This window comes from Phodopus roborovskii, unplaced genomic scaffold (genome assembly GCF_943737965.1).
Source record: "Phodopus roborovskii unplaced genomic scaffold, PHOROB, whole genome shotgun sequence".
Taxonomy (NCBI): domain Eukaryota; kingdom Metazoa; phylum Chordata; class Mammalia; order Rodentia; family Cricetidae; genus Phodopus; species Phodopus roborovskii.
Genome location: NW_026126433.1, coordinates 44,159,065 through 44,185,832, shown reverse-complemented (window position 1 = coordinate 44,185,832; position 26,768 = coordinate 44,159,065). Strand labels below are relative to the sequence as shown.

At 38.9% G+C, this 26,768-nt stretch overlaps 1 protein-coding gene across 1 annotated transcript; it reads right to left on the bottom strand.

Moving 5' to 3' along the window:
- Positions 1–6,054: 6,054 nt before the first annotated feature.
- Positions 6,055–6,999, bottom strand: LOC127223293 (olfactory receptor 6N2). The gene has a single exon (XM_051185771.1). It carries the CDS (start codon positions 6,997–6,999, stop codon positions 6,055–6,057), a length of 945 nt encoding a protein of 314 aa, XP_051041728.1.
- Positions 7,000–26,768: the final 19,769 nt, after the last annotated feature.

The following is a 26,768-nucleotide window of genomic DNA, read 5'->3' as shown; positions in this document are numbered from 1 at the left end:
TCCTGCAAGTGCAGATCTCCCACAAACTCCTTAATGAATGTTCCCTGGGGCTGCTATGACTACATTTCTGTATGGATCCCCATGGACCAACAAGTTAGGCTCCAGAAGTGAGTCATATGAGGCAAATTTCTCAAACAACTTAGCCCTGCAGCCTTCACACTGGAGTTCTGAAACCAATTCCCAAGGATATTGCCTGTTTTGCAATGACCATATAACATATCATTAAAGAAACAATCCAACTCTCATATCCTCATTTTTGCTTGGAGAATAACAACTTGGAGAACCAGGGAATTAATTTAAAACCCTATTGATCAGGAAATGTGTCTTATTTTCCACTGTTTGCCTTACAGCCTAACAACCAAATCCACAAAGGAACCATTCCTTTTATGCTGAAACACCTCCACCTTCATCCTTCCACCATCACCTGACACTACAGTGGCCATTTGTTCATTGTTCCAACCACTGCTTACCAACTATTTGAAATATTATTACATGTCTTATTTTGCTTTTAAAATTATTGGTTTATGTGAATTGTGAATGTGTGTACTTATGTTTATGTGCACAGGCATGCAGGTGTCTACAAAGGCCAGAAGAGGGCATCAGATCCTCTGGAGTTGGAGTTACAGGCAGTTGTGAGATGCCAGAGATGGTTGCAGTGATTTAAACTCAGGTCCTCTGTAAGAGCAGTAAGCACTCTTTGCTGCTGAGTGATTTCTCTAGCTCTCCTAAAATACTATTCTAAATCCCCATCAGCAGGATTGCTACCAGTATTCATCTAGTCCACCATTTTACCCTGGACACCTTAATGAGACAAACTTAGTTTTTCATAAAATATTTCTACTCTTATTTTCTTCAAAACTGCTTATATCAGTTTCTGAGCTTTGATCTCAGCTGAGTACTATCTCCAAGTATGCACTTGGTTAGATTCAGAGTCCAGATAAATAACAAGATAATTGTACTTACCCATTCAGTATGAAACATTTGACTTATTCATTGAGATAAAGATACTTTTTAAAAATTTTCAGAGTAAGAGACATGTGCAAAGTAGTTGTTAAATTCACCTTAAGAGAAGGGAATAATGTATTATATTAAGAAACAGATAGCTCATAAAGGGATTAGTTTTGTGGAACCACAAGAGTTTTAATGAGGGTATTCCCTGCCTCCCAAATAAGAACAGTCTAGACAGGAAGCCATTGAAGAGAACTCTTAAAATTGTGATGGGAATGTTCTCCATAGTTGATGGCTTCTGGTGAGGGTAGGGATAGAGAAGGACTCAGTTTTCTTAAAAGGCTGGTCAGCGGGAGCTTGACCATGCTCCATTGAGTATATGAGCAACACAAAATAGTGCTAGAATGTTTTTCTTTTTTCTTCTTTGTTCTTGGAGGATGTCTTAAGGGTGGAGGTATGACTCTGGAGAACTGGAGATTGAGTGTGATTAGGGTGTATTTTGTGAAACTCCCAAATAATTAATTTTAAAAAATACAGAAAAAGAAACAGATCATTAAGTGGGTGTAAAATACTAAATCTCTGAGACTGGAAAAGCTTCTTATGGAAAGCATAGCGTTGGAGATCAAAGCATAAATACACTTCACCTCTGAGTGCTAATAGAACTCAATGATGGGCATCTTCTTTATCCTACTTCCTCTGAAATAACCAACTATTCACTGGGATAGATACATGCAGCAGTCCTTCAATGCAATGCTGTATCTTCTACAATCCCACACAAGGGATCATGGTTTATCCGAACCCTGAAATTAATAATGGGGCTACTCAAAGTAGTGAAGTTGATACTCTGAATTTCTCCTTACCTTCACATAGTATTTGTCCTTTTGCATTCCTCTTTTATCAGCCAATATCTGAGGAGAATTGCCATAGTATTTCTACATTTGATGTGATATCTCCATTTGCATGTCTGAAAGCATGGTAATAACTGAATGGATTATGCACTCAAATCCTGTGTCTCTCAGAGTATCATTAACCAGAAACAAATGTCTAAGCATAGAAGTAGAAGCTGCTATATAGCATCACATAGTAGAAGAATGTATGCCATCAAGTTGTAATCTAGAGCAAAGGATGGCTTTTAAAATTATCTATATGAAAATTTTAAGTGTGGCAAGATATAATATGTACAAAAATTCAATAGATCATAAGTAAATGTTCAGAAAATAGCACATGCCTATGAGGAATTAGAAGTGAATTAATGAATGCTCTCTAAGGTTAGAGACATTGAAAGTGAGTGAGAAGAAGAATCATTAAAACAAGAGATGATGGATGAGTTCAAGCAAACTGTTTTCTGGACATAGTAGGGCAGATAAACATATGAACTTACATCACTTTTGACAACATGCTTAAGACTTATTTAAGATCGACCTGAACTGAATCCCAGAATGGAGAGGAGAGGTGAGCATGAAGTCCTACTCTTAGCTGAGGTTACTGGCAACTGTTATCTCTGGAGTGGGGGAGAGTAATTTTCTTTAAGAGTATCCCCCGACATAGGTCCATCAAGCATCACAGGAAGGCCACATACCCAAACATATATGGACAGCACAAATAGAACTTGATGGGTTTAATTTTCTTTGAAAGAATAAAGATGAAATAAAGTTGGGTAGAGAAGTGGAGTAGATCAGGGAGGATGTAGGAGGGGGTGTGAATGAAATCAAAATGCATTGTAGGAAACTTGCAAGCAGCTAATTAAGATGAGGAAAACAACACAAGTTTATAAATGATTGTAAGCTTCTATTCATCTAAAATTTTGTCCTGCTGTATTTATAAATAATATATTATTTTAAAAGTGTACTCGAAAGTTTAAAATAAAGGCATCAGGTACAACTAAAATGTACTGGAAAACAGGGAAATGATGTCTCAGGGTCATAATTCATTCCACAAAACAACTGAGCAGGTTTGCATTCAGTGTCCAGGGTTCTCAATAATTGCACCTTTCCTTGCTGTTACTGTACTAGAGTTAGGACAAAATACAAGTATCCTGCATAAGGAATGCTGGGTTTACTGCAAGTGTACTGTGAGTGATGTGTTCACTTTTTGTACTGACCTCTTTGTACTGTCTGTTCGACTAGAGTCGTCCAGATCCCTTTATGAGAGGAGTGGCTAAGAGTTAGCATGGATATTTAGTTCCATACATTGCATTAGGCACTTATAAAATGTGATGCTGTTTGTAGTTTAAAAAAAAATGAAATATACAGTCACTTCCTGCCAGAGCCAGCCCAGGAGACTCCAATTCCCCAAGGTACTATCTGGCCACTCAAAGGGTATGCAGAGGGAATGAAGGAATGACGATACAGTAACATTATACACAAAGCTTATACATGCTATTTGTATATTTTGAAAAACACAGTGTAAACATAGCCTTAGCTTCATGTTATAAAGGGAAAGACCTTAGACGGTTAAAAGAGATAAAACTATTGCACAATTAAAGTCAAAGGTAGTTTGGAGTTATGAATAGATTTGTAAGAGGCATTTTCTCTTGATGGAGTTTAAGGATAGTAATATAATGTCTGCCCACTTTTTTGATTTTTTAAAAAGTCTTTATTCACTTATTCATCCATCTTCAAATACAAATGAATAAAAATTCATGGTGCAGTATTCATTGCATTCCCAAGTTGTGATATGACTATTTCTAACTCCACAGCAGTTATGTAAGCATCCCTGTCCTACCATAGAGCATGAGCACTATAGGAATGGAAACCCACACAGTTAATAACTAAAGTGATGCAAGCTATTGCCAGGACAAACAACTCCCAGGAGTTCTTTAGTGCTGATGACACAGAAAGAAATTCCTTTGAAATCACAATCAGTAGTCTATGTGAAGTTAGAGGCATATGGAGAGGAAAAGTGGGGGTCTCAAACAAAAGGCAGATAATGGAGTATTGCAAAGTATGGTACCCAGCACTGAAAGGCCATAGGGTTAATGATCATATCAGAACCCTCTGCTTACATAAGGAGGACTGTGGACACAGCTCTGGAGATGCTTCATTGGAGTACCTCAATTATGCTACATAACACCCCCCACAAATTGAGATATGTGTACAGCTCAGCATTCTCAAATAAGTAAATCCTTCTTGTAGAAATGGATATGAGAAATGTTGGATAATAACATTTATGTTGTTTCTAAGATCCTTTTACTGCACCCATTTTACAGATTAAGAAAACTAAAGCTGATATTTTAAATGCATTTCCTAAGATCATAAAGCAACTTAATGTTAGAATTTACATTTAAACCCTTGCAGGAAACCTTCAATCTCTTTTTTTAACCACCACCATGAGGTAGCAAGGTAAATTTGTTTACTGTATATTCTTTATTCATTGGAGTTTTAGAATATTCTGTTACAGACATTTTAAGGTAATGAGGCTGATATATTTCCCCAATAAGTAGAAAAAAAGGGGGGACCGAATTTGAGCAATAAATTTCCTTTCTTCAGGATATTCAGAATGTGCTCTGCTGAGTCTGGACCTGATGATGCTTTTGAAAATGTTGCAATTCTAGAATCGAAACTTCCTCAGCTGGAAGGAATGTGAGCAACCTTCCCTGCCAGCCACTCAGAATTCACACAAGTTGAGCCTGAGGTGACCCTGCTAAGGTCAGCTAGACATCTGGATGACATCTGGTTGAATCCGGTTCTTGAAGGCAATTCCAGTCATCCTTCTAATTTTGTTGTGACAGTAGTGAAACAATAATCTTTAGTAGGATATAAAGACGTTTTTAAAGTTTTAGGATAGGCATGATTTTACAGCTGTTGTTAAGCCCCTAATAGACTGAAGTGCTTGCTGTACTGTGAGTTAAAGGCCTATCAGATATGTGCAGTGAATCTCAAGCCAAGCCGGGATACAGGTTCAATTCAACAATTCAACTCATGCACACACACAACCTATCCCCCACCACAGACAACACACACACACACACACACGCACAGACACACACACTACACACACACATACCTGTGTGTATACAGAAATATTAATCACCAATCCTAATGTGGGGAGTATGAAAAATATTCATTGCTTTGATTTTTGTCATGGGACATATGTAAGAATGAGAAAAATGACACACATTCACACCCTGCCTAGTCTCTGTCAAGGCTTTAGTTCTGTCATTCTAATTACCAGACCACCCCTAAGTAGGTATCTGGTGGCTCATAAACCTCTGAAAGTCTAAGGGAAAGAGTATTGTCAGACTTTTACAGAGGATGGGGCCTGACACAACAGATTTGTGTGATACTTCCCGTTCTATTGTGTACATGCACACCTACACCCGCAATGCTTTTCTGCTCCTCCTGAAAAGTATGGCTTCACATCCATTCTAAGAAAAAAATTATTCATGATACTGAAAGAGAGCTCATGCTCAACTCTACTGCCCTTGCCCGGTAAGAGACCTGGTGAGCAATTCTAGACTCCAGCCCTGAAAGTTACATTATCCTCAGCTGGCTCTGGTACTGTGAAACAAGATTACTGGACTGGACCAGCTGGGAGCTGTCTGTTCCACGTGAATCCCCACACGTTATCATTGTACTGTTTCTGTCACTCTTGTTTTCTACCTTTCAAACTCCCTGTTGGGATCATGTGTTGAAATAAAGAGGCTGCTGCTGGCTTTAGTTGACCTTACTTCACTGTTGTCAAGCCTGTTTACTTCATCCGCTATACTTTAGAGATTTGTGAATTCTGAGCCACCAGTTACCTAATCAAGGCTGGTCTGAAAATTAGAGTGACAGAACTAAACCCTTTACAGGGACTAAGCAGTGGGTGAGTGTGTTTCACTATTCTCACTCTTATATATGTCCCGGTTAAAAAAAAAATCAAAGTCATAAATTCAATTGAAATATTTTTTCTATGCAAGATTTTAATCTGCTGTGGTGTTTCTTCATTGGAAAGGATTGGGGGGAGAACTCTTTTCCCTCTACTGGCTCTACCTTTGACTGGTCTAGGATAGTGGGTCTGTACAGCATAGTGAGTGGTAATCTTATTGGCATTTATTTGGATTCTGCAAAATGGTTAACAAACCAGTTGATTTGCTGAGAATATAGGTAGCACCAAAAGAGATAATCAGGCTTCCCTCAATGAAGTGCGGATCTTAGCACTGACCCTTTTCACAGCCTCTTTCACTTCTTTGTTACGAAGAGAATAGAGGATGGGGTTGAGGAAAGGAGTGAGAAGGGCATACACTAAAGCAATAAGCTTATCAGTGCCCTCGGATCTGTTCCGAGGCGAGCCCACATACACAGTAAAAGCAGAAGCATAGAACAGTGCCACTACTGTCATATGGGAAGAACAAGTGGAAAAGGCTTTGGCACGGCTGGCAGCTGAAGGCAGCTTCAGGACAGCTGTCATAATACCCCCATAGAGTCCCAAGATGAGGACAAAATTGCATCCAGTAGCCACACCAATCACAGCCCCATGAACCTGAGCATGCCAGCTTGTGTCCATACATGCCAACCGCATTAGTGGTGCCAGGTCACAAAAGTAATGAGCTACCTCTTTTAAGCAGTAGGGTAAACTGGCAGTGAGACTGGCAGGCACCAGGGCAGCTGAAAAGCCAGCAACCCAAGTGGCACCTGCTAGCCACAGCTGTACCTGTCTACTCATGAGTGCATGGTAGTGAAGTGGGCGACAGATGGCCAGGTAGCGGTCCAGAGCCATGACACCTAACAGGTAGCACTCAGTCATGCCCAAGGAATGGAAGACATATAACTGGACAAAGCATGCAGCTGACGGGATGGATGAATGTCCATGTAGCAGGGTATGTAGCAAGGTAGGCACTGTGGTGCTGACATACCAGAGTTCCAGGAAGGAGAGGACGCTGATAAAGAAGTACATGGGAGTGGACAGCCCTGAATCTGCTTGAACAAGGACAATGATAAATAAGTTCCCTGCAAGTGTGAGGAGATAGATGCACAGGGTTCCAAAGATTGCAAGATGTCGGAGGACACCAGTGGGAGTGAAACCAGCAAGGATGAAAGTCTGGGTCCAGGTTTGGTTAGTGTGATCCATGATTCCAAACTGGAGGCAGGGGACAGGGTAGTTAAGGTACAAGATGAACTACTACAGGCTCCTCCATCTCTTCGTGAAATACTCCTAGAGCCAAGAATAGCAACTGTGAGCAAGTTACTGAGCTAGGATATTGTCTAATTAAATTCCCTATGTTCCCATAATGGAACTGCAGCCCTCCCCTCCCTTAAACCAAGGTGAAATGAATGGCTATATGCCATAACATCAATAGGTGCTGGACTGGAACTAGAAATGAAGACTCTCCACCCTGTTTAGTCTTTGTGTATGTTCTACTACTGAACTCTTGAGAGTCCAACAACTCAATTCGCCACTATCCTACTATCAATAACAGAGAAGAGGATGCTTTTCTACTGTAATCTCTTCTATGACCTCTATCTTTCCTGCAGACTCTGTGTATCCAGTTCACAATAATAAAATATCCAGAGGCATTGTGCTGTTGTAAAGGAAGACTTGCCATCTGAAGGTGGTTATTGTGACCTTTCTCAGGAAGTCTTCTCACACTTCAACGACTATTCTGGTAGGTAAGGATTAGGTGATCTAGGCATGGTAATGGTGCAGACACTCCAAGAATACTCCCTAAATATCACACCCATGGTATCTAATTGTTATTCATTCAACACTCCTACTGTACCTTCCAAAAGTGAGTCATCATGAAAGACAGGTAACATGAATTATCAAAGAAGAAAAGCATCTGTGAGAATCCCCGTGCAAGGAGGGAACTGCAGCAGCCAGAGACTGGCTGCATGCCCTTGCTCTGACACACCCCAGTTGTGCAATCTGAAATGGGGGATTTTTCACTTAACCAAATTCCCCTTCCCTAAAAGGAAGAATAGAAAGACATGGCAGTTGGTTTCCAAAACTCTTACAAGTTTTCATCTCCCAATGTTATTGGGAAATGATTATGAGTTTTGTGGGCATCAAGTCTAATTTTTCTATATTTCCTTGCCACACCCTATGAGGACTCATTTAGAAAGGTAAAAACTCTTGCATAATTCTCTTCTGATAATCACACACCCTCTTTAGAGCCTTCACCCATTACCTGACCTCCTGATGGTACTAGAACATGCAGCATCCTTCTCAGAGCAGTTTCCATCTCTGTCTACTTATATCCAATGCTCCTAGAAGTACCACTTTCCCAAAGGCTCCTTGTGGGATGTTCCCTGGAGCTGTGAGTGTGATGAGCTCTCAGTAAAAGTCCCTCTGGAGCAAGGGGTTGGACAGGGAGAAGTAAACCATACCAGTTCTGTTTCTCAGATAACTTCTTTTCATCCTGAACCTAGGACTGGCAGCTTCATCAATAAATTCATTCTCCAATAAGAGATAATAAGTACCAATGCTGTGGGAAATGGCTGCAAAGGAAGAGATGAATAGTTGTGTAAACTAATGTTACAGTGAATTTAAGTTTCAATCTAAATATCCTTTCTATCAGAATATTTGTTCATAATATTATTTCCTAAGGGGAAAAATGTGAATCGAAATTCAAAGTGGTATAATAGGCAGCTAAACCATTGTGACAAGAAGTACTCATTCATCAAATATTTATGGACTACTTTCTCTGTTCCATACACTTTGCTAGGATAAAGATGGTACAGTGAACAATATTTCTTTCCTCAAGAAGTTTAATTTGTAGTGTAAGACATATCTTTAAATAGAAAATTAGAAAAAACAAAAAACAAAGGATATGTAGACATGTGAGATCAACCCAACTCAAAATATGGTGTGTTCAATCTAGAGCTATAAAGTGATATTTCTCTCATTTTATTTTTACTTTGACAAAGACCTAGAAGTTTACAAACATATTTGATTTGGAAAGTGGCAATTGAACAGGTATTTTTCATGCATTTATGTATATGAGTATAAAATAGCATACTTCAAATGAAACATTAACAATACGTATGTAAATTCCATACTCATCTTCAGTAAATTTCTAGGAATTCATTGTGTGTGTATATACATATACACTCATATAGATGTATTTCCTCTTAGTCTTACTAAGTGTAAAAGACCTGAAGCATTCCCACAATAGGGGACTGATTAAATAATACAAACCAGGAGATACCAAGGAGCTTTTTGTCATAATCAGAATGCCCTTCCTGAAATGACATATAAAATTTTTTCAGGATGAGTAGAAATACTTAAATTAGTTTGCTTTTACTAAAGAAAACACTGGAGAGTTACAAAAAAAAAAAAAACACTATTAGATTTTTTTGTCTATGAGTATGGTGTATATCAAAACACAGAAAGGGAGAGACTAGGGTTAGGAGTGGGAGAAACACTCATTAATACTACCTTCTGTGGATTACTTTGACTATTAAAATAATGTAGGTATGTTACCTACTTTAAGATTGTTCTCACTTTAAAAGTTTACAGTAGCGTAATGACATTGCATACTGCTCTAGCAACCAATGATGAATGAATATTTCCCTTAGTTGTGGGGTGACTGTTAAACCTCCATACTAAGACGGAAAGTTCGTCATGCTCATCACAGAGTCTAGACCCAAGTGATGAATTTGAACCAAGAGATGGTCAGCACTTCTTTTGGTATCACCAAGGCATGTGCTTCTCCTGTGGTGTTTTGTTCTCTTCACAGCTACTTCACAACAACCAATAAAACAGGTTGAGATAACTGCGATTAGGAACACAACAAGTAAGGACAAAACAGTTCTGGTACCTATTTTACACAGATAAGAAGAATGACAAAGATGTCCAGGGTTTCACTGAACACCCTGGTCCTAAGGAAATGATGGACTTGAATTACTATTAGTTTGACAGCCCTTTATGTGAAAAAAAAGTGAAATATATGTGTACAAGTGGAATTTATATGTGAAAAATTTCAAGTAGTGTCTTTCTCATATGGATATATACTTTTCCATGTGCTTGCTTTACAGGTATAAAATGCTTTAGCACGAGAATTCTTTCAATTTATCTATTATCTGCATTTCATAAGAGAGAGAAAGGCAAGTGAAAAATTCAAAGAAATTAGGGGTAAAAACTACTAAAGATAATGATTGAACCATGGAAAATGATGTTAAAATTCCATCTCTAAATACTATCTGCCATGCATCTGGAGAGAAAAGGGATTTGTTACCACCTAACAACCCTCTTCGGTGCTCAGACTTCTGTCAGCCTCTTTGCATATTTCATTTCTTTTAATCTTTCAGGGAGTTTGAGTTCATTATTATGTTTTATGGGTAAAGAAACATATATCAGAAGGTTCATGCTTTTGCCCAGAATTTTATAACTAAAAGGAGGCAAAATCTGGATATGTGTGGACATATTTCCCTCCCTTTGGCTTATTCAGAATTTGCCCATCTGGTTGGGCCTGCGACAGATCCTTCTTTCTTCAAACCTGGTTAAGTTGGAAGTGATCTCAAAGGTAGAGTGCTTGCCTAGAACATTTATGGTCCTACATTCAGAACAGCGCTGGAACCACACAACCAAATTTTTTTAAAGTGGGAAGAATCTGAAAAGTCGTCTACATCCAGCACATATTTTGCAGAGATCGAATGAGGCCAAGAATGTTGCAATAGAGCAACAGATGTTGCCAGATTCATCCAAGGATGAATGTGTGTTTCTTTGTAGAAAGTTCACAACTCTTCCTTTCTTTCTTCCTATCTTTATTTATTTTTTATTTTACATGTTGATCCCAGTTCCCTTTCCTTCCCTCCCTCCTTTCCTCCCTCCCTCCCTCCCTCTTACCCTCTCTGCCCCCTCACATGCACCCTGATCACCCTCCCCTCCCATGCCCCCACCTCAATTCCACATGTAGGGCAATGCCATCCAGGTAGGGTCATATAAATCTGTCAAGTCATCTGAAGTAGGAACTAGGACTTTTCTCCTGTCTCTAGGTTAAGGCAGTATCCCTCCATGGGGGATGTCAGAACTTTTTCTTTATGTGCTTTAAATAACTGGCATGGTCTTTTAGAAAGGATGTGTAAAGGAAGGTAAAACTTGAGAATGGGCTAAAGAGGTGAGTCAGTGGGTACCAGCATCTCTACAACCCCTATGGTAGAAAGATAGAACCAACTTCTATAAGTTGTTCTTTGATTTCCACATGTGCTCAGAAATACATCCATAAGTAGTATGCACTTCCATAAATACACACACACACACATGCATGCATGTGCATACACACACCCCACAAATAAATAAGTAAATAAACAACAACAAAAAAAAAACAGTGGTCATCTACTGGCATGATACAGAAATTAAAAAAATATATAAAATGAATTTTATGAAAAGTATTCAAGACTCACAGAGTGGTCTGTCTCTGACAAGTTCTGCATGTCTGAGGAGCTGTGTATCTTTTAGAATTTTGTATCCCCTCCTTGGTCATCAGTTCTGTCATCAGAAAAGTGAGGCTGAAGCAAGTTATCTCAGAGGAGAAAATGGTCAAGAAACCAGGTGGGCATAAGAAAGGTCAGAGTTGTTAACCTCCAGCCCCTTCTTCCTATTTCTGTGTGTTTTCACCCTGTATTTATAATTGTATGTGTGTTTGTGCATACATGATTTGTTCATATGTCTATTTGAAAGAAGAGAAGTTAGTATTTTCTGGAGTACTTTGTTTCATCTTTATGTAAGACAGATGGGTCCATATCTTGCTAGGACTGTGCGGACTGGCAGAACCAATCTAAAGGAAAGTGAGGCACATGCCTGCCTGGGATATATAATGGCCCTGGATACATTTTTAACAGAATGCAATCCATTGTCACCATAGAAACAGTTAGCAGGACTAAGACCTCATGCATGTGGACTCTGACCTAGACAGTGCTGTTGACTGAAACCTCAGATAGTGGTGATGGCCAAAGGAGGAAGAAATTGATGGACTCTGGAATCCTCCAAATCCAGTATCTTTAAAGTACTATGCTTAACCCTTATATATGCTCTTCACTGTGGAATATTTCTCTCTAATCTTATAATAATGGGTTCTTCCCTGTATTCACCTGTATCCTGGTGAATATAGCCACTTTAGTGAATACTGTATAAATGATATTATTCCAGTCACTGCAGGCCTGATGTTTGTAAATACACAGATTCTGGTTAAATTCCTGATGACTAAAATGGACATTTATCAATAGCATTTCATCTAATCTTAGTTGAAAGTCCTTCTGGCACACTTGGTGTCTAGGTTAGGTAAGTAGCTGAAGCTCTGGGTGTCTATTTGGAAAATGGCAAATGAGCTTGTACATGTATCATGACCTGTCTTGCCATTAAAATAAATGTTTGGTGGACAACAAAAAGCTGCACCAATGTTCAGGGACTATAGAAATTCTAGACATGGAGAGAAGAGACCAGAGTGCACCAGCCTCTCTGCTCAAAGGGCAATACCATGCAATGATGCTGGAAATGTTAAGCAAGGTGTTTAAAGCAATGGTACAACATTCCCTCTATTCTCAGCAGATCTCAAGCAGTTGCCTTCACCATCCCTATCTTTAGCCTCACCAAGTGTTTTTCATCCATGTCCTGTTTTCAGTACAAGGAACTTTGACCCTAGTGCTGACTATGGATATGACACATCCATTGGAGCATATGTCTCACAGGGAAGCAGGAGAGGCAGACCTTAAACAGCTTCAGAAATTCTCCCACGAAACTTTTCTTCAGAGCAACTCAGGGGAACAGAGTGAAACACTAACAAGATTCCTAATGAGAAAACAAACGACTTGCTTAATTGAGCTGGAGAAGCCAGAAGCCAGAGCAAGGGGAATGGTTCCCAAGAGGAAGCCTATGCCCAATTAATAACCTAGGGCCTCAACTTCAGTAATTATCAGCATTTTCTCTTCAGAGATCACCAGTGCAGCAGTTACATAGTAGGCCCTTGTTGTTTCCTTTTGCTTCCTTCAATTAGTCCTAATTAGGATCATGGGAACACAGGCCAAGATGTCAAAGACACTATGTTTGGTTAAGTCTTTGTAGGAGTCCCTTCCCCTAGCCATGTCAGAGACTTTCTCTAAATCATACAATTATTTCTTATATCTATAGTAAATAATGCATTGGCTTAGACTGACATCCAGCCCTAGGTTTGAAACCAAAGATTGCCACCAACAAATTCTAGCATAATGTAAGCCACATACTTTTCCTGGCTTCAACTTTTTAATAGATGGATGTGATTTCACTCCATGCCTTTTAGAGTGTTTTGGACTATAATTCTAAACTACGATAAATGATATGGTGTACAACGTTAAGTATGATGAAAATAATCCCCTCCTAATATCAGGGTACTAGCAACAAAGAAATCAAATCAAGTTCAATAAGTTGACTCTTGGTTACACACACTGGGAAAGGGTGAAATGTGCCAGTGAATGCAAGTAAATCCAGCTATTTATGTGTTCTTTCTGCTCCTTTAGAGCACGTTATAAGCTGTCACTTCTATGAAAACAAAGCTTACTTCTTCCTATAACAAAAAAGGTCCCAATCATTGCCTATCTTTACAACCCTACTTGTCTGTACACATGCCTGTTTATTATGATTCTCAAGTGCTACTGAAAAGTAAAATTCATAAGTGAATAATAACGTAGAATATTCAGTCAAAACTCCTAGACATTATTTCCAACCCTATATTTCATCAATTTAAAATATTTTACACAGTTAATTTGTTTTGGCCTCATTTGCAAGCTGCAAGCAGCAGCTACATGGAAGACCAACAAGATTTTGTAAAAATAATTTGAGTGAACATACAAAAAGTTGCTGCAGGAATGAAGCCTAACTTTGCTGACATCTGTTATTTTTAGCACCATAAATGAATCTAATTCCAAATACAAGAGATGATTTCTAAATCTTAAAATATTATGTTAAGCCTACAATCCATGCTGTCAGAGAAGCTAGGAAGCAAGGAGGACCCTAAGAGAGACATACATGGTCCCCCTGAGAAGTGGAAAGGGACAAGATCTCCTGCGTAAATTGAGAGCAGGATGGGAGGGAGAGGGATTTAGGAGAAAGAGAAGAGGAGGAAAGGAGAACATGAGGGAGCAGGAACATTGAGTTGGAGGAAGAACAGAGGAGAGCAAAAAAAGAGACACCATAATACAGGGAGCTATTATAGGTTTAAAGAGAAATGTGGCACCTGGGAAATGTCCAGAGGTCTACAAGGATGCTCCTAACTAACAATCTAAGCAATAGTGGAGAGGCTACCTTAAATTCCCTTCCCTGATAATGAGATTGATGACTACCTTATATGCCATCCTAGAGCCTTCATTCAGTAGCTAGCATAAGCAGAAGCAGACACCACAGCCAAACTTCTGGAATCCAGTTGCAGAGAGGGAGGAGTGTTGAGCAAAGGGGTCAAGAACAGGCTGGGTAATTATTTGTAATAGCAAGAACCTGGAAGCAACATAGATGCCCCTCAGCTGAAGAATGGATAAAGAAGATGTGGCACATCTACACAATGGAATACTACTCTCCACAAAAAAAAAAAAAAAATGGAATCTTGAAATTCTCAGGCAAGTGGATGGAACTTGAAGAAACCATTCTAAATGAGGTAACCCAGGCACAAAAAAAGGAACATGGTATGTACTTGCTCATATATGGAGTTTAGACCTAGAGCAAAGAGCAAAGAATCACCAGCCTATAATTCACACTGCCAGAGGAACTAGGATACAAGGTGTATTCTAAGAGATTCATATAAGGTCTCTCACAGAAAAGGGAAGGGACAAATCCCCCTGAGCACATGGGAAGTGGGGGGGGGCAGTGAATGGAGAGAGAACTAGGAAAGGAAAGCATGTGCGACTAGGAAGATTGAGTCAGGATAGGAATAGAAGACAGGGGAGAGAGAGAGAGAGAGAGAGAGAGAGAGAGAGAGAGAGAGAGAGAGAGAGAGAGAGAGAGAACATAAAATAGGGACAGACCTACAAGAATGACACCAACTAACAATTTGAGCAACAGTGGAAAGGCTATCATAAATGCCCTTCCCTGATAATGAGAGCAACAACTAACTTATCCACCATCAAGGAGCCCTTAATCTAGTACCTGTTGGAAACAGAAGCAAACACCCATAACTAAACACTGAGTTGAACTAGAATCCAGATGCAGAGAGAGAGGACAAGACCAGGTTGCAGAAACACATAGAGACAGCTCACCTGAACAAGGAGGAGCTAATGAGCCCCCAGACTGATAGCTGGGAACCCAGCATGGGACTGACTCAGGCCCCCCTGAATATGGGTCTCAGCTAGAAGGACTGAGCAGTCTAAGGGACCTCAGACAGTGGAACTAGGATGTACTCTGGTTGCACAAAAGGATCTTGCGAACACATCCCCCATGGAGGGATACTCCCTTAACCTAGAGACAGGAGAGAAGTCCTAGTCCCTATTTCAAATGGCTTGACAGATTTATATGATCCCACCTGGATGGTATAGTACTACATGTGGAATGGGGGTGGGGGAATGGGAGGGGAGGGTGGTCAGGTGCATGTAAGGGGAAAGAGAGGGTAACAGAGGGAGGGAGGGAGGGAAAGGGAACTGGGATCTCCAGAAAAAAAAAAAAAAAAAAAAGAACAGGCTAGAGAAACCCAAAGAATCAGCTGACCTGAACAAGGGGGATCTCATGGACCCCAGGATGATATCTGGGAAACCAGCATAGAACTGACCTAGACCCCCTAAACGTGGGTCTCAGTTAGGAGGCCTGGGCAGTCTATGAGACTGTCAGGAACGGTCTTTGTGGGGCTGCAATTGGAGCCAGCCAATCAGCCCCAAGTCCATACTTGAGTATGGGAGTGTGGATATGGGAAAGACTAGCTACAGAGGATAAAGAAAGGACAGAGAGACAGAATAAAGGTCGGGACGGCAAATCAGTCAATACTGAAATCCTATGAGTTTACTTTTCAGCATTCTTATATACCTTATCCAAAAAGGGGAACATAGTATCATGTATATAGAACAAACAGACTTTTCTTCCTCACATATTCTAAGAGTTAAGTCACCACACCTTAGTTCCAACTTCTTGTTCCCTAGCCTTGAGGTCAGAAGAAGCCACACCTCAGGTTCAGGTATGATGTTATTTAGACTAAGACAACCAAACATCCTACTGTAGCCACACCTTTGACCTTTAGGTCTTATGACTTGCTGAGGACAGCTTTGAACTCTCTGCCCTTGTGCCAAGATGGAGTGCAGCATTCTTTATGGGTACCCACATGGGACCTCTGACAATGGAACCAGGATGTATCCCCAGTGCATGAACCGACTTTGGGAGGCCATTCCCCATGGAGGGATACTCTCTTAGCCTGGGGACATAAGGAAAGTCTAGGCCCTACCCCAAATGACTTAACAGGTTTTGATGATCTCTCATCCTCCCTAGGGAGTGGATGGGGGATGGGATGAGTGATTCTCTGGGTGACATGGGAAGATGGGAGGGAGAGGGAATTGGATCGATATGTGAAATAAGAAAAAAATATTAACTAAAAGAAGTATTGGGTTAGAGATGAGTTAATTAATGATGAAAAGCCTAGAGGTCTTCAGCTCTGTGTACTTGTAACAATCTTTAGAAGTCATTAAATTATGAAAGAGGCAAGATCTCTAATACATTAAAAAATACTCCTGACTTGTAACATTATCTAGACTCATATCAATTCAGAGATCCATTATCTCTGTAGTTTGGCCAGGGCCAACAGACTAGGATGTGCTGATGCCATGCCCTTCCTGGAAGGAAAACCATGCCAAAGTATGTGAATGTCATGTCATGCTGAGTTGTTAAGAAGGACCATGGCACAGGAAATGATTGTGTAAAGTTTGAGATGGAAAATGAACTCAATTACTGTTAAGGCCCTGTCTTCTTTACTGTGGCATTTCTCACACTACTAAAACACTTAATACATAGGCAATCACACAGGACTCGCCTCACACACAAAAAATAAAGCTCTTTTATATGTTTTACTGCAAAAGGAGTTACCTTTAAATTATATATATATATATATGTGTGTGTGTGTGTGTGTGTGTGTAAAATTTTTTCTTATTTTACATATCGATCCCAGTTCACTCTCCTTCCCTCCCATGCCCCTCAACCCCTCCTTCCACCCCACCCTCCCCCTACTCCACAGGGAGGGTGATACCTTCCAGGAGGGATCATCAAAATCTGTCAAGTCATTTGGAGTAGGGTCTAGGTCGTCCCTCCCGTCCCTAGGCTAAGGGAGTATCCCTCCATGGGGAATGTGCTTCCAAAATCCTTTCATGCACCAGAGATACATCCTGGTTCCACTGTCAGAGGTCCCATAGACTTCCCAGGCCTAACTGAGATCCACATTCAGGGGGTCTGAGTCAGTCCAATGCTGGTTTCCCAGCTATCAGTATGGGGTCCATGAGCTCCCCCTTGTTCAGGTCAGCTGCCTCTGTGGGTCTCTGTAGCCTGGTCTTGACCCCTTTTCTTATCACCCCTCCCTCTCTGCAACTGGATTCCAGGAGTTCGGATCAGTGTTTAGTTATGGGTTTCTGCTTCTGTTTCCTTTAAGTTCTATAATGTTATTTATCTTTATAGTTTGTAGGAATTTCAGGTTCATAGGAAATGGTGCCAGGGCCAGACAAATGATTCAGAGAATAAAAACATTTACTCACAGACCTGATCACCTGAGCTAAATATGCTGATTAATAAAGTAGTATGAGAGTTGTCCTCTGACTACCACATGAATACCAGAGCATGTGCACACACTCACATGAGAGAGAGATGATAGATAGATAATTTAAAATGAATGAATTGTGTTGAAATTAATGTTCCCATATATCCTTTACCCCTACATATGTACAATCTCCCTCACTGTCACCATTTCCCACCACAGTCAGACATTTGCTATACTCAATGAATGTGTGTTTAATAGTGATATGTCTTTGTCAGCTAAATACATAATTCACATTAGAGTTTTCTCTTCGTGCTGTACAATCTCTGGTTTGGGACAAATGTGTAATACACATGTCTACCATTGCTGTTTCATATGGAACACTTTTTAAATTTAAATTAGAAACAACCATATTTTATATATTAATCCCAGTTCCCTCTCCCTCCTGTTCTCCCATGCTCCCCACTAACCCCCATCCCATCCCTTTTCTGCTCCATAGAAAGGGTGAGACTTTCTATGGGAGAACATCAAAGTCTGTCCCATTATTTATCCCTAGTATACAAATGGACATTGGGAGCCCACTCCTCATAGAGGGAAACTCTCTCAGCCTAGACACATGGGAGACGGCCTAGGGCCTGCCCCAATGAGGTGACATATGGAACACTTTTATTGTCCTGAAAATGATCAATCCTTTATTTGTTCCTCTACTTCCTTCAAGTCCATGTAACCCTTGATGTTTTTGTATGCTACATGTTTACCTTTCTACAATTACAATTGGCCCTAGACCTGTAAAGGCAACCTCTCCTCATAGCCCAGCAAAAGGCTCAAGTCCACCAGCAAACACAATCCTTGATTTGCATAGAGAAACATCTGTGACTGGAGGAAGTACAGTTTCTTATTTGCATTAAAATACTGTGCTTTTATTGGTGCAAAGACAGTCATTCAGTTGCTTGACAATGTGTTCTGACCACTGCAAATTCCTTTCTCTCTGTATTAGCAGGAGGTCAGTTCCCTTTGGAATTGTGTGGGAAAGCCCATCCTGGTTTAATCCATGCTATTAAAGACTTCCCTTAAATGGCCTTTTCTTGTCCTTTGTTTTTCACTGGTAAAGTGAGCTGGGCTGGCAACACCAAGGAACTTAAGAATACAGTGATGAAGATAGAGTGGTGGAGGTGACAGCATTGACAGTGGTGGCTGTGGTGAAAGAGCAGCTGGAGAAATCCAGAGAGCCTCTGGACCTGAAGTACAGTCAGATAAAGACAACGAGGTCTCTGAAGAGCTGAAGAAGTGACATTGCTGACTCTGACAACTGGGTCATTCCAGACAGCTGTCATTCATTAAGTGCCAAGAATTTCAGCACCCTAGCCAAACAGCTGTGATGCTTGCCACTCTCAAGTCTTAGCATCATAAAGGCTTCTGTCTTTCACCTGCTGCTTCGAAAAGCTGTTGATTGCAAAACCTTCCAAGCACAAGACTGGCAGTTGGTGGTTAAAGCCCAGAACCAGAAGCCTCCAATCTGAAACCTCAGAACTACAAGTCTTTGACTTCTGGGAGTTTGGAGTTTGTAAGACCTTGAGCATATTACATTATGTCCTAAGCCTTGAGCACATTACTTCCATGAAAACCCCATCTCAACTGTGTATGATTCCTATCCAGTAGAGCAAAAGATTCTTGGTCAGCTAGTTTTAACTCCCTGGTATGGGTGCACCATGTATGTGAGTTTTGTGTCTAGTGGTTAGTGTACATCTGTTGCTACAAAGGTCATAGGGTTGGGACTTCTTTATCTAGTGAGATTCATAAGAAATGAATTAACTAAGCTTTTATTTTGTTTTTCTCATAGTAGCCATAGTGTTTAAGGGAAGTGAGGAGTGAGGTTTCACTAGCCTGGTGATTGAAAGCTATGAGCAACACTTGGAGGAGGCCTGGCTGTCTCAGCACTTCTCTCCCCAGGGAGACAGCACAGTGTGAGAGAGAGACACCCAGTGCTGCTTGATATGAAGTAACTTTCACAGTGTCAGCTCTGTTATCTTTACCTATATCCTGCTGTTCAAGGTCGCAGGATCTGGACATTACCGCAATAATTTCCAGCGAGGTGAATCCTGTCTACTTCCTAATATGTGATCAGATACCTGTATGAAATTCTAAAGAACAGAAAAATCAGTGTTGAAGGGTAGAGGGACAAGGTTTGGTGCCAGCTGTGTTGACAGCAATGAATCTTCTGTAGCTGGCTTGGGATACTTCACTCAGGAATATGACAGATGATAGACTAGATGGTATCTTTATTCCTCCACCACAGAGGAATGAGCTAAAACAAAAACATGAACTATTGCAGGTGAAATAAATTTTCTAAATATGACTTTTTGTGAGTTAGTATTTGAAGATGTACTTTAATTATTAACACTAGAGAATGTATGGGAATGTGGTGACTGTTGTGAATGACTGAGTAAGACATAACAACATGAGAAAAGGTAAGTGAAATGATGTTAAATGAAACTCACAATCCAAAAGAAAATTGTTCTTATAAAGCATGAGAACCCTAATATTCTCTTTTTGTGAATACAGTTATTTAAATACAGAGTATCTTAACATTTTTATATATTTATATCTCCTTTTAGCTCCCTTCTATGTCACATATTAGAGACAATTTTTGTCATGCTCCCTCTTGTTCATTCCATGTTAGAGGTGAACTATAAAGGGGCAAATGCTGAGGGAAGAGATGTTAAAATGAATCACATCTGTATTTAACACTTGGGATGCATCATCTCATCATAGAATCTGTAGAGAAATATTTCTTCTGTTAAGGGAAATGTAGATATTTTAATGTTGGCTTCAAAATTTCCTAAATGTTACATGAAGTCTTTAATTAAACTTATTTACTGTTACTCTTTTGTGGTGACATATTACTTCTTATTTGTTAAAGCTTGCCTGAGGATTCAGAAAGCAAAGTCATCCACAAGCTATAGAAGCCAGGTGGTGGTGGTGGTATACATCTTTAATCACACCACTTTGGAGGTAGAGGTAGATGGATAGCTGTTATTTCAAGGCCACACTGAGCTACAAGAAATATTTGCAGTCCTAAAAATAAACAGTTCAAACAAAGATGATCTCAGCACTTGGGATTAAATGCACTTAATCCCAGAACTCATAAGAGGTATCTAAGATAAGAATAGGGTCTCAGAGCTGACATTCATTCTCCAGCCACATTGAGGATAGGAAGACATCCAATCTCAGGATGCTCCAGCCACAATGAGGAGAACATAACAGTCTGGGATTGCAATCCAAGGAGTTAGGATCACATTTCAGTAGAGGAGAGAGCTAGTGGCCAGCTGCTTTGCTTTTCTGATCTTCAGCTTGAAGCTTGAATCCCAATATCAGCCTTTGGATCTTTTATTTATTGTATTATACTCTTTTATTCTAAAATTTTTAATGGTGTTTTAGCTTAATTTTCAGTAATTGAGACATGAATAAATTTCAAACTATAGTCATAAGTAGCCAATTTCATAGTTTTTTTTAAGAATTTATAATATTATTGTTTGCTATTATTGCTGTTGTTTGCCTACAACTTAGCTGAGGTCTGCCTCAAATTTATAGTCCTTTTGCCTCTGCTTCTGGAGGGCTGAATCTTAGGCATCCACCACCATGCTCATTTATATGTCTATGATTAACTTTGTGTTCATTACATATTACTGTTTAATGTCATAGGTGTAATGTTGGTATAAAACTAAATTTTGTTATAATTCAGCAATTATATAATTAGAATGGTTTCACTTTTCTTGAGTTGAATCTTTCTTTGTTAAGTAGTGAGCCTTCAGTTTATATGACAACTTCTCAGGTCTATAACTATAATAACAGAGAATGTTCATTTCTTTGAATTACTCCTTCAGCATACAATTTTTGAACAGTTTTTAAACCATTAAATGGTGTCTTATCGGGAATACAAAGGTATTTTTTTTTTCTAAGCGACATTAAAAACTCTCATTGTATGTTTTTGTTTTGGTTTGGTTTGTTTTTGTAGACAAGGTTTCACTATGTGGCATTGGTTGACCTACATAAACCAAGTTGACCTCAGACTCAGAGATTTCTATCTGCTCTTGCCTCCCAAGTGCTGGATCGTTTACATTTTTATTTTAAAATTATTAACTTTTCTACTTATGCACCTATATGGCCCATTATAAAATCAATACAGACATGTAACATGTAATAGTATAGCCTGGGACACAAGCACTTCTATGCTTTCAATAGTCAATTATTGTATGTATATGAACTATGTTATACACTGTTTTGTCCAATAGTCACTCTATTTTGCTAAATAAGAAACAGGGGTGAGATTTGCCCTCCATGTTTTGATGTCCCATATTAAATTTCTTACTGTTCTTTCTGTCCCGGCTTTTCCCCAACTCTAATGACCATTATTCCATTTCATTCTTCTATAAAGTTTATTTCTGTTAATAACTGAGACACATGATATTTGTCTTTCTGTAACTTCCGTGTTCCATTTAGCAAGTTTATCTCTATTTTATTCATGTTGCTTCAAATGACAGAAAGTTCATTGCTTTTAATAGCTAGAGGATATTTGGTATGTGTGTGAGGGGGGGGAAGTTGCATTCTAGTACAGGTACACAAATATCACAAAACACATGTGGAGATCACAACTTTGGGGAGTTGCTTCTTGCCTTTTAGCTTGTTTTAAGACAGTCTTTCTTATTATTCTGTTGCTGTTCTTTGTATTCCAGAATAGCTGGCCCACAAATTTCCAGGCAATTCTCCTATCTCCACCTTCTCTCTCACTCACCATATGGGGGCTGAGATTACAGAAGTACACTACTGCATCTGCTGTCTACCAGTTCCAGGGATATAAACTCAGGCTATAAAGCTTGTAGGCATGCACTTTTACCAACCAAGCTGACTCCCTGACCCATTAATATATATTTACCATGTGTTTTGTTTTCATTTTTGAGACAGTCTCATAATTGAGGATAGCCTTGAACTCCTTTTTTTTCCATTGTATAATTTTTTAATTTAATTTATTATTTTAAATGTCGATCCCAGTTTCCTCTCCCTCCCTTCCTCCCTCCCTCTGTCTCTGTCCCCTCACATGCACCCAGACCACCCTCCCCTCCCATCCCCCCACCATAATTCCGCATGTAGGGCAATGCCATCCAGGTGGAGTCATGTAGATCTGACAGGTCATTTGAAGTAGGGACTAGGACTTCTGTCCAGCCTTGAACTCTTGACCCTGTCTTCACCTATCCAGTGCTGGAGTTCTAGGTAAGTACTATGGTACCCAGCTATTCACTTTCTTAGTTAACTCATCCACCAACAAGCATTTACCTTTATTCTAGATTTAAGATGTTGTAAATGATAATGTAGTAAACATAAATGTGCAGTCATCTTTTGTGTACAGCTATTTCATATCCTTTGGTTATATATCCAATTACTGAAAGAAGTGGAATACACTGTCTGTGAATTTTGTGATTAAGGGATTTCTATATTATTTTTCAATGGTTATACTAAGTATTATAGTTCCCATTTCTCTGAAACCCAATCAAATTTTATTTCTTATTTGTTTAATGACAAATATTCTAATTGGAATGAAATGATATGTCACCATAGCTTCTATTTAACTACCTCTGATGATTAGAAAAACTGAACATGTATTTTAAGGGGTGTGTTTTTAGTTAATTTTTTCTTTATTTTTTATGTATTTCATGCAGGTGTACAATGAAATATCTTAGAAATCACTTCCTGATTTACTATAACGCTCCTATATCTCCAAACCTCTCATCTTTTTTTGTCTGTGTTTATGTGTATACAATAATCTACTAAATCCAATTCAATTACTACTGCCCATGTGTGAATGGGTGTGTGGGGTCATCCACTGGTGCTTGGGATTCCTACTTGTGGACATAACTTTTGGGAATAATAACTTTCCTTCCCTCAGCAATTACTATCTGCTAATAGTAAAGGGTAGGGCCTGAAGATATCTACCTCAATTTGTGCTGGAATTATGAACAACTTGATTTTGTATATGGGTATATGCAAAGCTATATGGAAATATATTGTTTTATAGTCCAACTAAGAAAAGAATTAGTCAGCTAATAAGATTACAAGTGAAGTTCTATGTTTACATAAGACCTAGTTTTCAAATTCAAAATCAACTATTTCCTACCTTAGAGGTAATGTTAGAAAAATTGTATATATATATATATATATATATATATATATATATATATATATATAAAACCCTTTCCTCTCCCCTTATTTAATGAAGCTACTTATGTACATATTTTATGAACATTTGCAATCATATTTTAGACCTGGCCAGAGGGTAGGTGTCACGACTTCAAGTTCCCAACATGTTCAGGCATAATAAATCTACTATCTGATAATGGAGACACATTCTACTCGCTTGATACTGAGACTTATTAACAGGGCAATGTATATACTTTCAGAAAAGAAAAAGTTTAAATAAAGAAAAGCCTGGGTATGGTGTATGAGATTTTCTGCATCCAGATTGGCATGTGAACATGTGTTGCCATTATGAATGATTATTTTGGCAGCCATATTATTACAATTTCATGACATGCAGTTTAGCCCTATGTAGAAGACACTATCTTGGAAAAACATTGTGGTCATCTGGCTCCCTTACACTATACTCCCTGAGCCTGGGTATAGGGTTTGTATTAGAGATGCATTAATTAGAGACTACTCCATACTGTTGTCCTCTTGGTTTTTTTTTTTATTAGTTATTGATTTAAATAATACTCTTCTCTGCTGTACAAAGTTGCTTCTTTGAAGAAGGATGAGAGCTATGATTATCTATAGGTATAAAGATGGGTATTAGAATGAAATTCAGTGAACAATTATACTGGTCTAGGAAAATGACAGTGGTTGTTCTTCATCCAGGGATCATGGTCCTATAATCCAGTAGCTGACTGGGATTTCAGTACTGTCCTACTGACAGGAACGTAATTCCAATTTGACAATTGTTGGTTATCTCCAAAATACAAGTGTCATCATTGCCATATCTTTCTGTGCTGGTTATTGTTATTCATAGCTGGGAAGGAGTCTTAATTACTCTTCTCCTGTGGCAGTTTGTATACCACCTTCAGATAAATTTAGTAGTAGTCCACAAACTCTTCAAATGTCTTATCTCTGGATAACTAGATTCCATCACAAAACCACAAATATGAACAACCAGGAGAATATGATTCTTTCTAAACACAGCAATCCTGTTGGAACAAATGAAGCATAAAGCAAAGACTTTAAAAAAAACAATTTTTAATATATTTGAGGATATGAAAAAAATCCTTCATAAATACTGAAAATACAAATACTTGAATGAAATAATGAAAACAATTCAAGACCTGAAAGTAGAATTTAACAAAGATGTAGAATTACTAAGAAAATCCTAATCAACTTCAATAAAACTGGAAATGAATCTGGAAGTCAAACAAAAACCTCAGATGTAAGTCTCATCAATGATTAAAAGATGTGGAAGAGAGTATTTCAGATCTTGAAGACAGATAAGAAAAAAATGAATATCTTATCTTAGTCAAATATATTTTTAAATACAAAATAAAACACAATTAAAAGATATACTTGGGCAAGTTATCTGAAGTCAGTGTATGATATGCCTAGAATCTATGTTTTGTCTCCAAATGGGCATGTGTCCTTTGAACCTATCCTAGTTACAGAGCAGGGAGGTGTGTCTGTGTGTCTGTGTGTGTGTGTGTGTGTGTGTGTGTGTGTGTGTGTGTGTGTGTATTTGTGTGTGTGTATTTGTGTGTGTGTGTGTGTGTGTGTGTACCAAGAAGCTAGAAAAGAGAACCTGAGCAGGGTGTGGAAATCCATGTGATAAGAAAGCAGAACTGGGAGCAAAACCTTGTAAAGAAGAGAGGAAACCGCAAAGAAGACTTCATGTTGGAGAATGATGAAACCAAAGTATGGACAACATATTTACAGATTGTGGTTAGTAATCTTTGTTAGGGTAGCTGGAAGATAGATGGTAAAGTTATTTGCAGATGTGCTGTCATTCCAGGGAAAATTAAAGAGCAAAGATCTTCTGTGAAAAGAACTAAAGAAGAAAGACTCCTGTATTCTTTGTGACTTTGAAAATAGTTATCCTGGTATAAAGGAGAATAATCTTTTTTCCTTTGCAAAATCTGTTCCGACAAGAAGATACACACTACCCCAGATGATGTCCCATCTTAACATGACTTCACCTACCAGCCCGGATTTTACGGAGGGTCAACATCAGACTACTCAGAGGTAAACTTCAGGTCTTGCTGAGAGTCATCCTTAGACTACTCCTGAGGCCACTGTGAGTCAATCTCAGGTGCTTTCCTTGAATACACAAAATACAAGATGGCTTCTCAGAGTTGTTTTGATTTGCATTTCCATGATGGCTAAAGATGTTGAGAAATTTGTTAAGTGTGTTTTAGCCATTTTAGATTCCTCTATTAAGAATTCTCTAGTTCTGTATCCCACTTTTTAATTGGATTATTTGACATTTTGATGACTAGCTTCTTTGTATATTTTGGAAATCAGCCCTCAGTTAGATACGGGATTGGTGAAGATCTTTTCCCATTCTGTGGACTCTTGTTTGTCTTGTTGACTGTGTCCTTTGCCTTACAGAAGCTTTTCAATTTCAAGAAGTTCTATTTATTAATAATTGATCTCAGTGTCTGTGCTATTGGTGTTATGTTTAGGAAACAGTCTCCTTTATCAATTTATTCAAGGGTACCTCCCAGTGTGGCTGGATTTATGTCGAGGTTTTTGATCCATTTCAACTTAAGTTTTGTGTACGGTAATAGATATAGATCTATCTGCAGTCTTCTACAAATCAGCATCCAGTTATGCCAGCACCATTTGTTGAAGATGCTTTCTTTTTTCCATTGTATAATTTTAGCTTCTATGTCAAAAATCAGGTGTTCATAAGTGTATGGGTTGATATCAGGGTTTTCATGTCCTTCATGCCTCTTTTCAAGGTCCATTATTCTTCTCCATGCCTGTTATTTTGCAAGTGAAGTGTTTCTAATCCAAATCATTCAGATTGCCAAAGCTCTTGGGGTAAATCCAGTGACTGCCAAAGTAAGACTTATTTTTTTTTTTTTTTTTTTTTTTTTTTTAAGACAGAACTGATATTGTGGAAATGGTTTTGTAATTCCAGTCTTTACAATGGCTTGACTGACTGGGCTCATGAAGTAGTAATTCA

Excerpts from the sequence above, each read along its gene's own strand:
- LOC127223293 (XM_051185771.1), bottom strand. The coding sequence starts at position 6,999 with ATGGATCACACTAACCAAACCTGGACCCAGACTTTCATCCTTGCTGGT.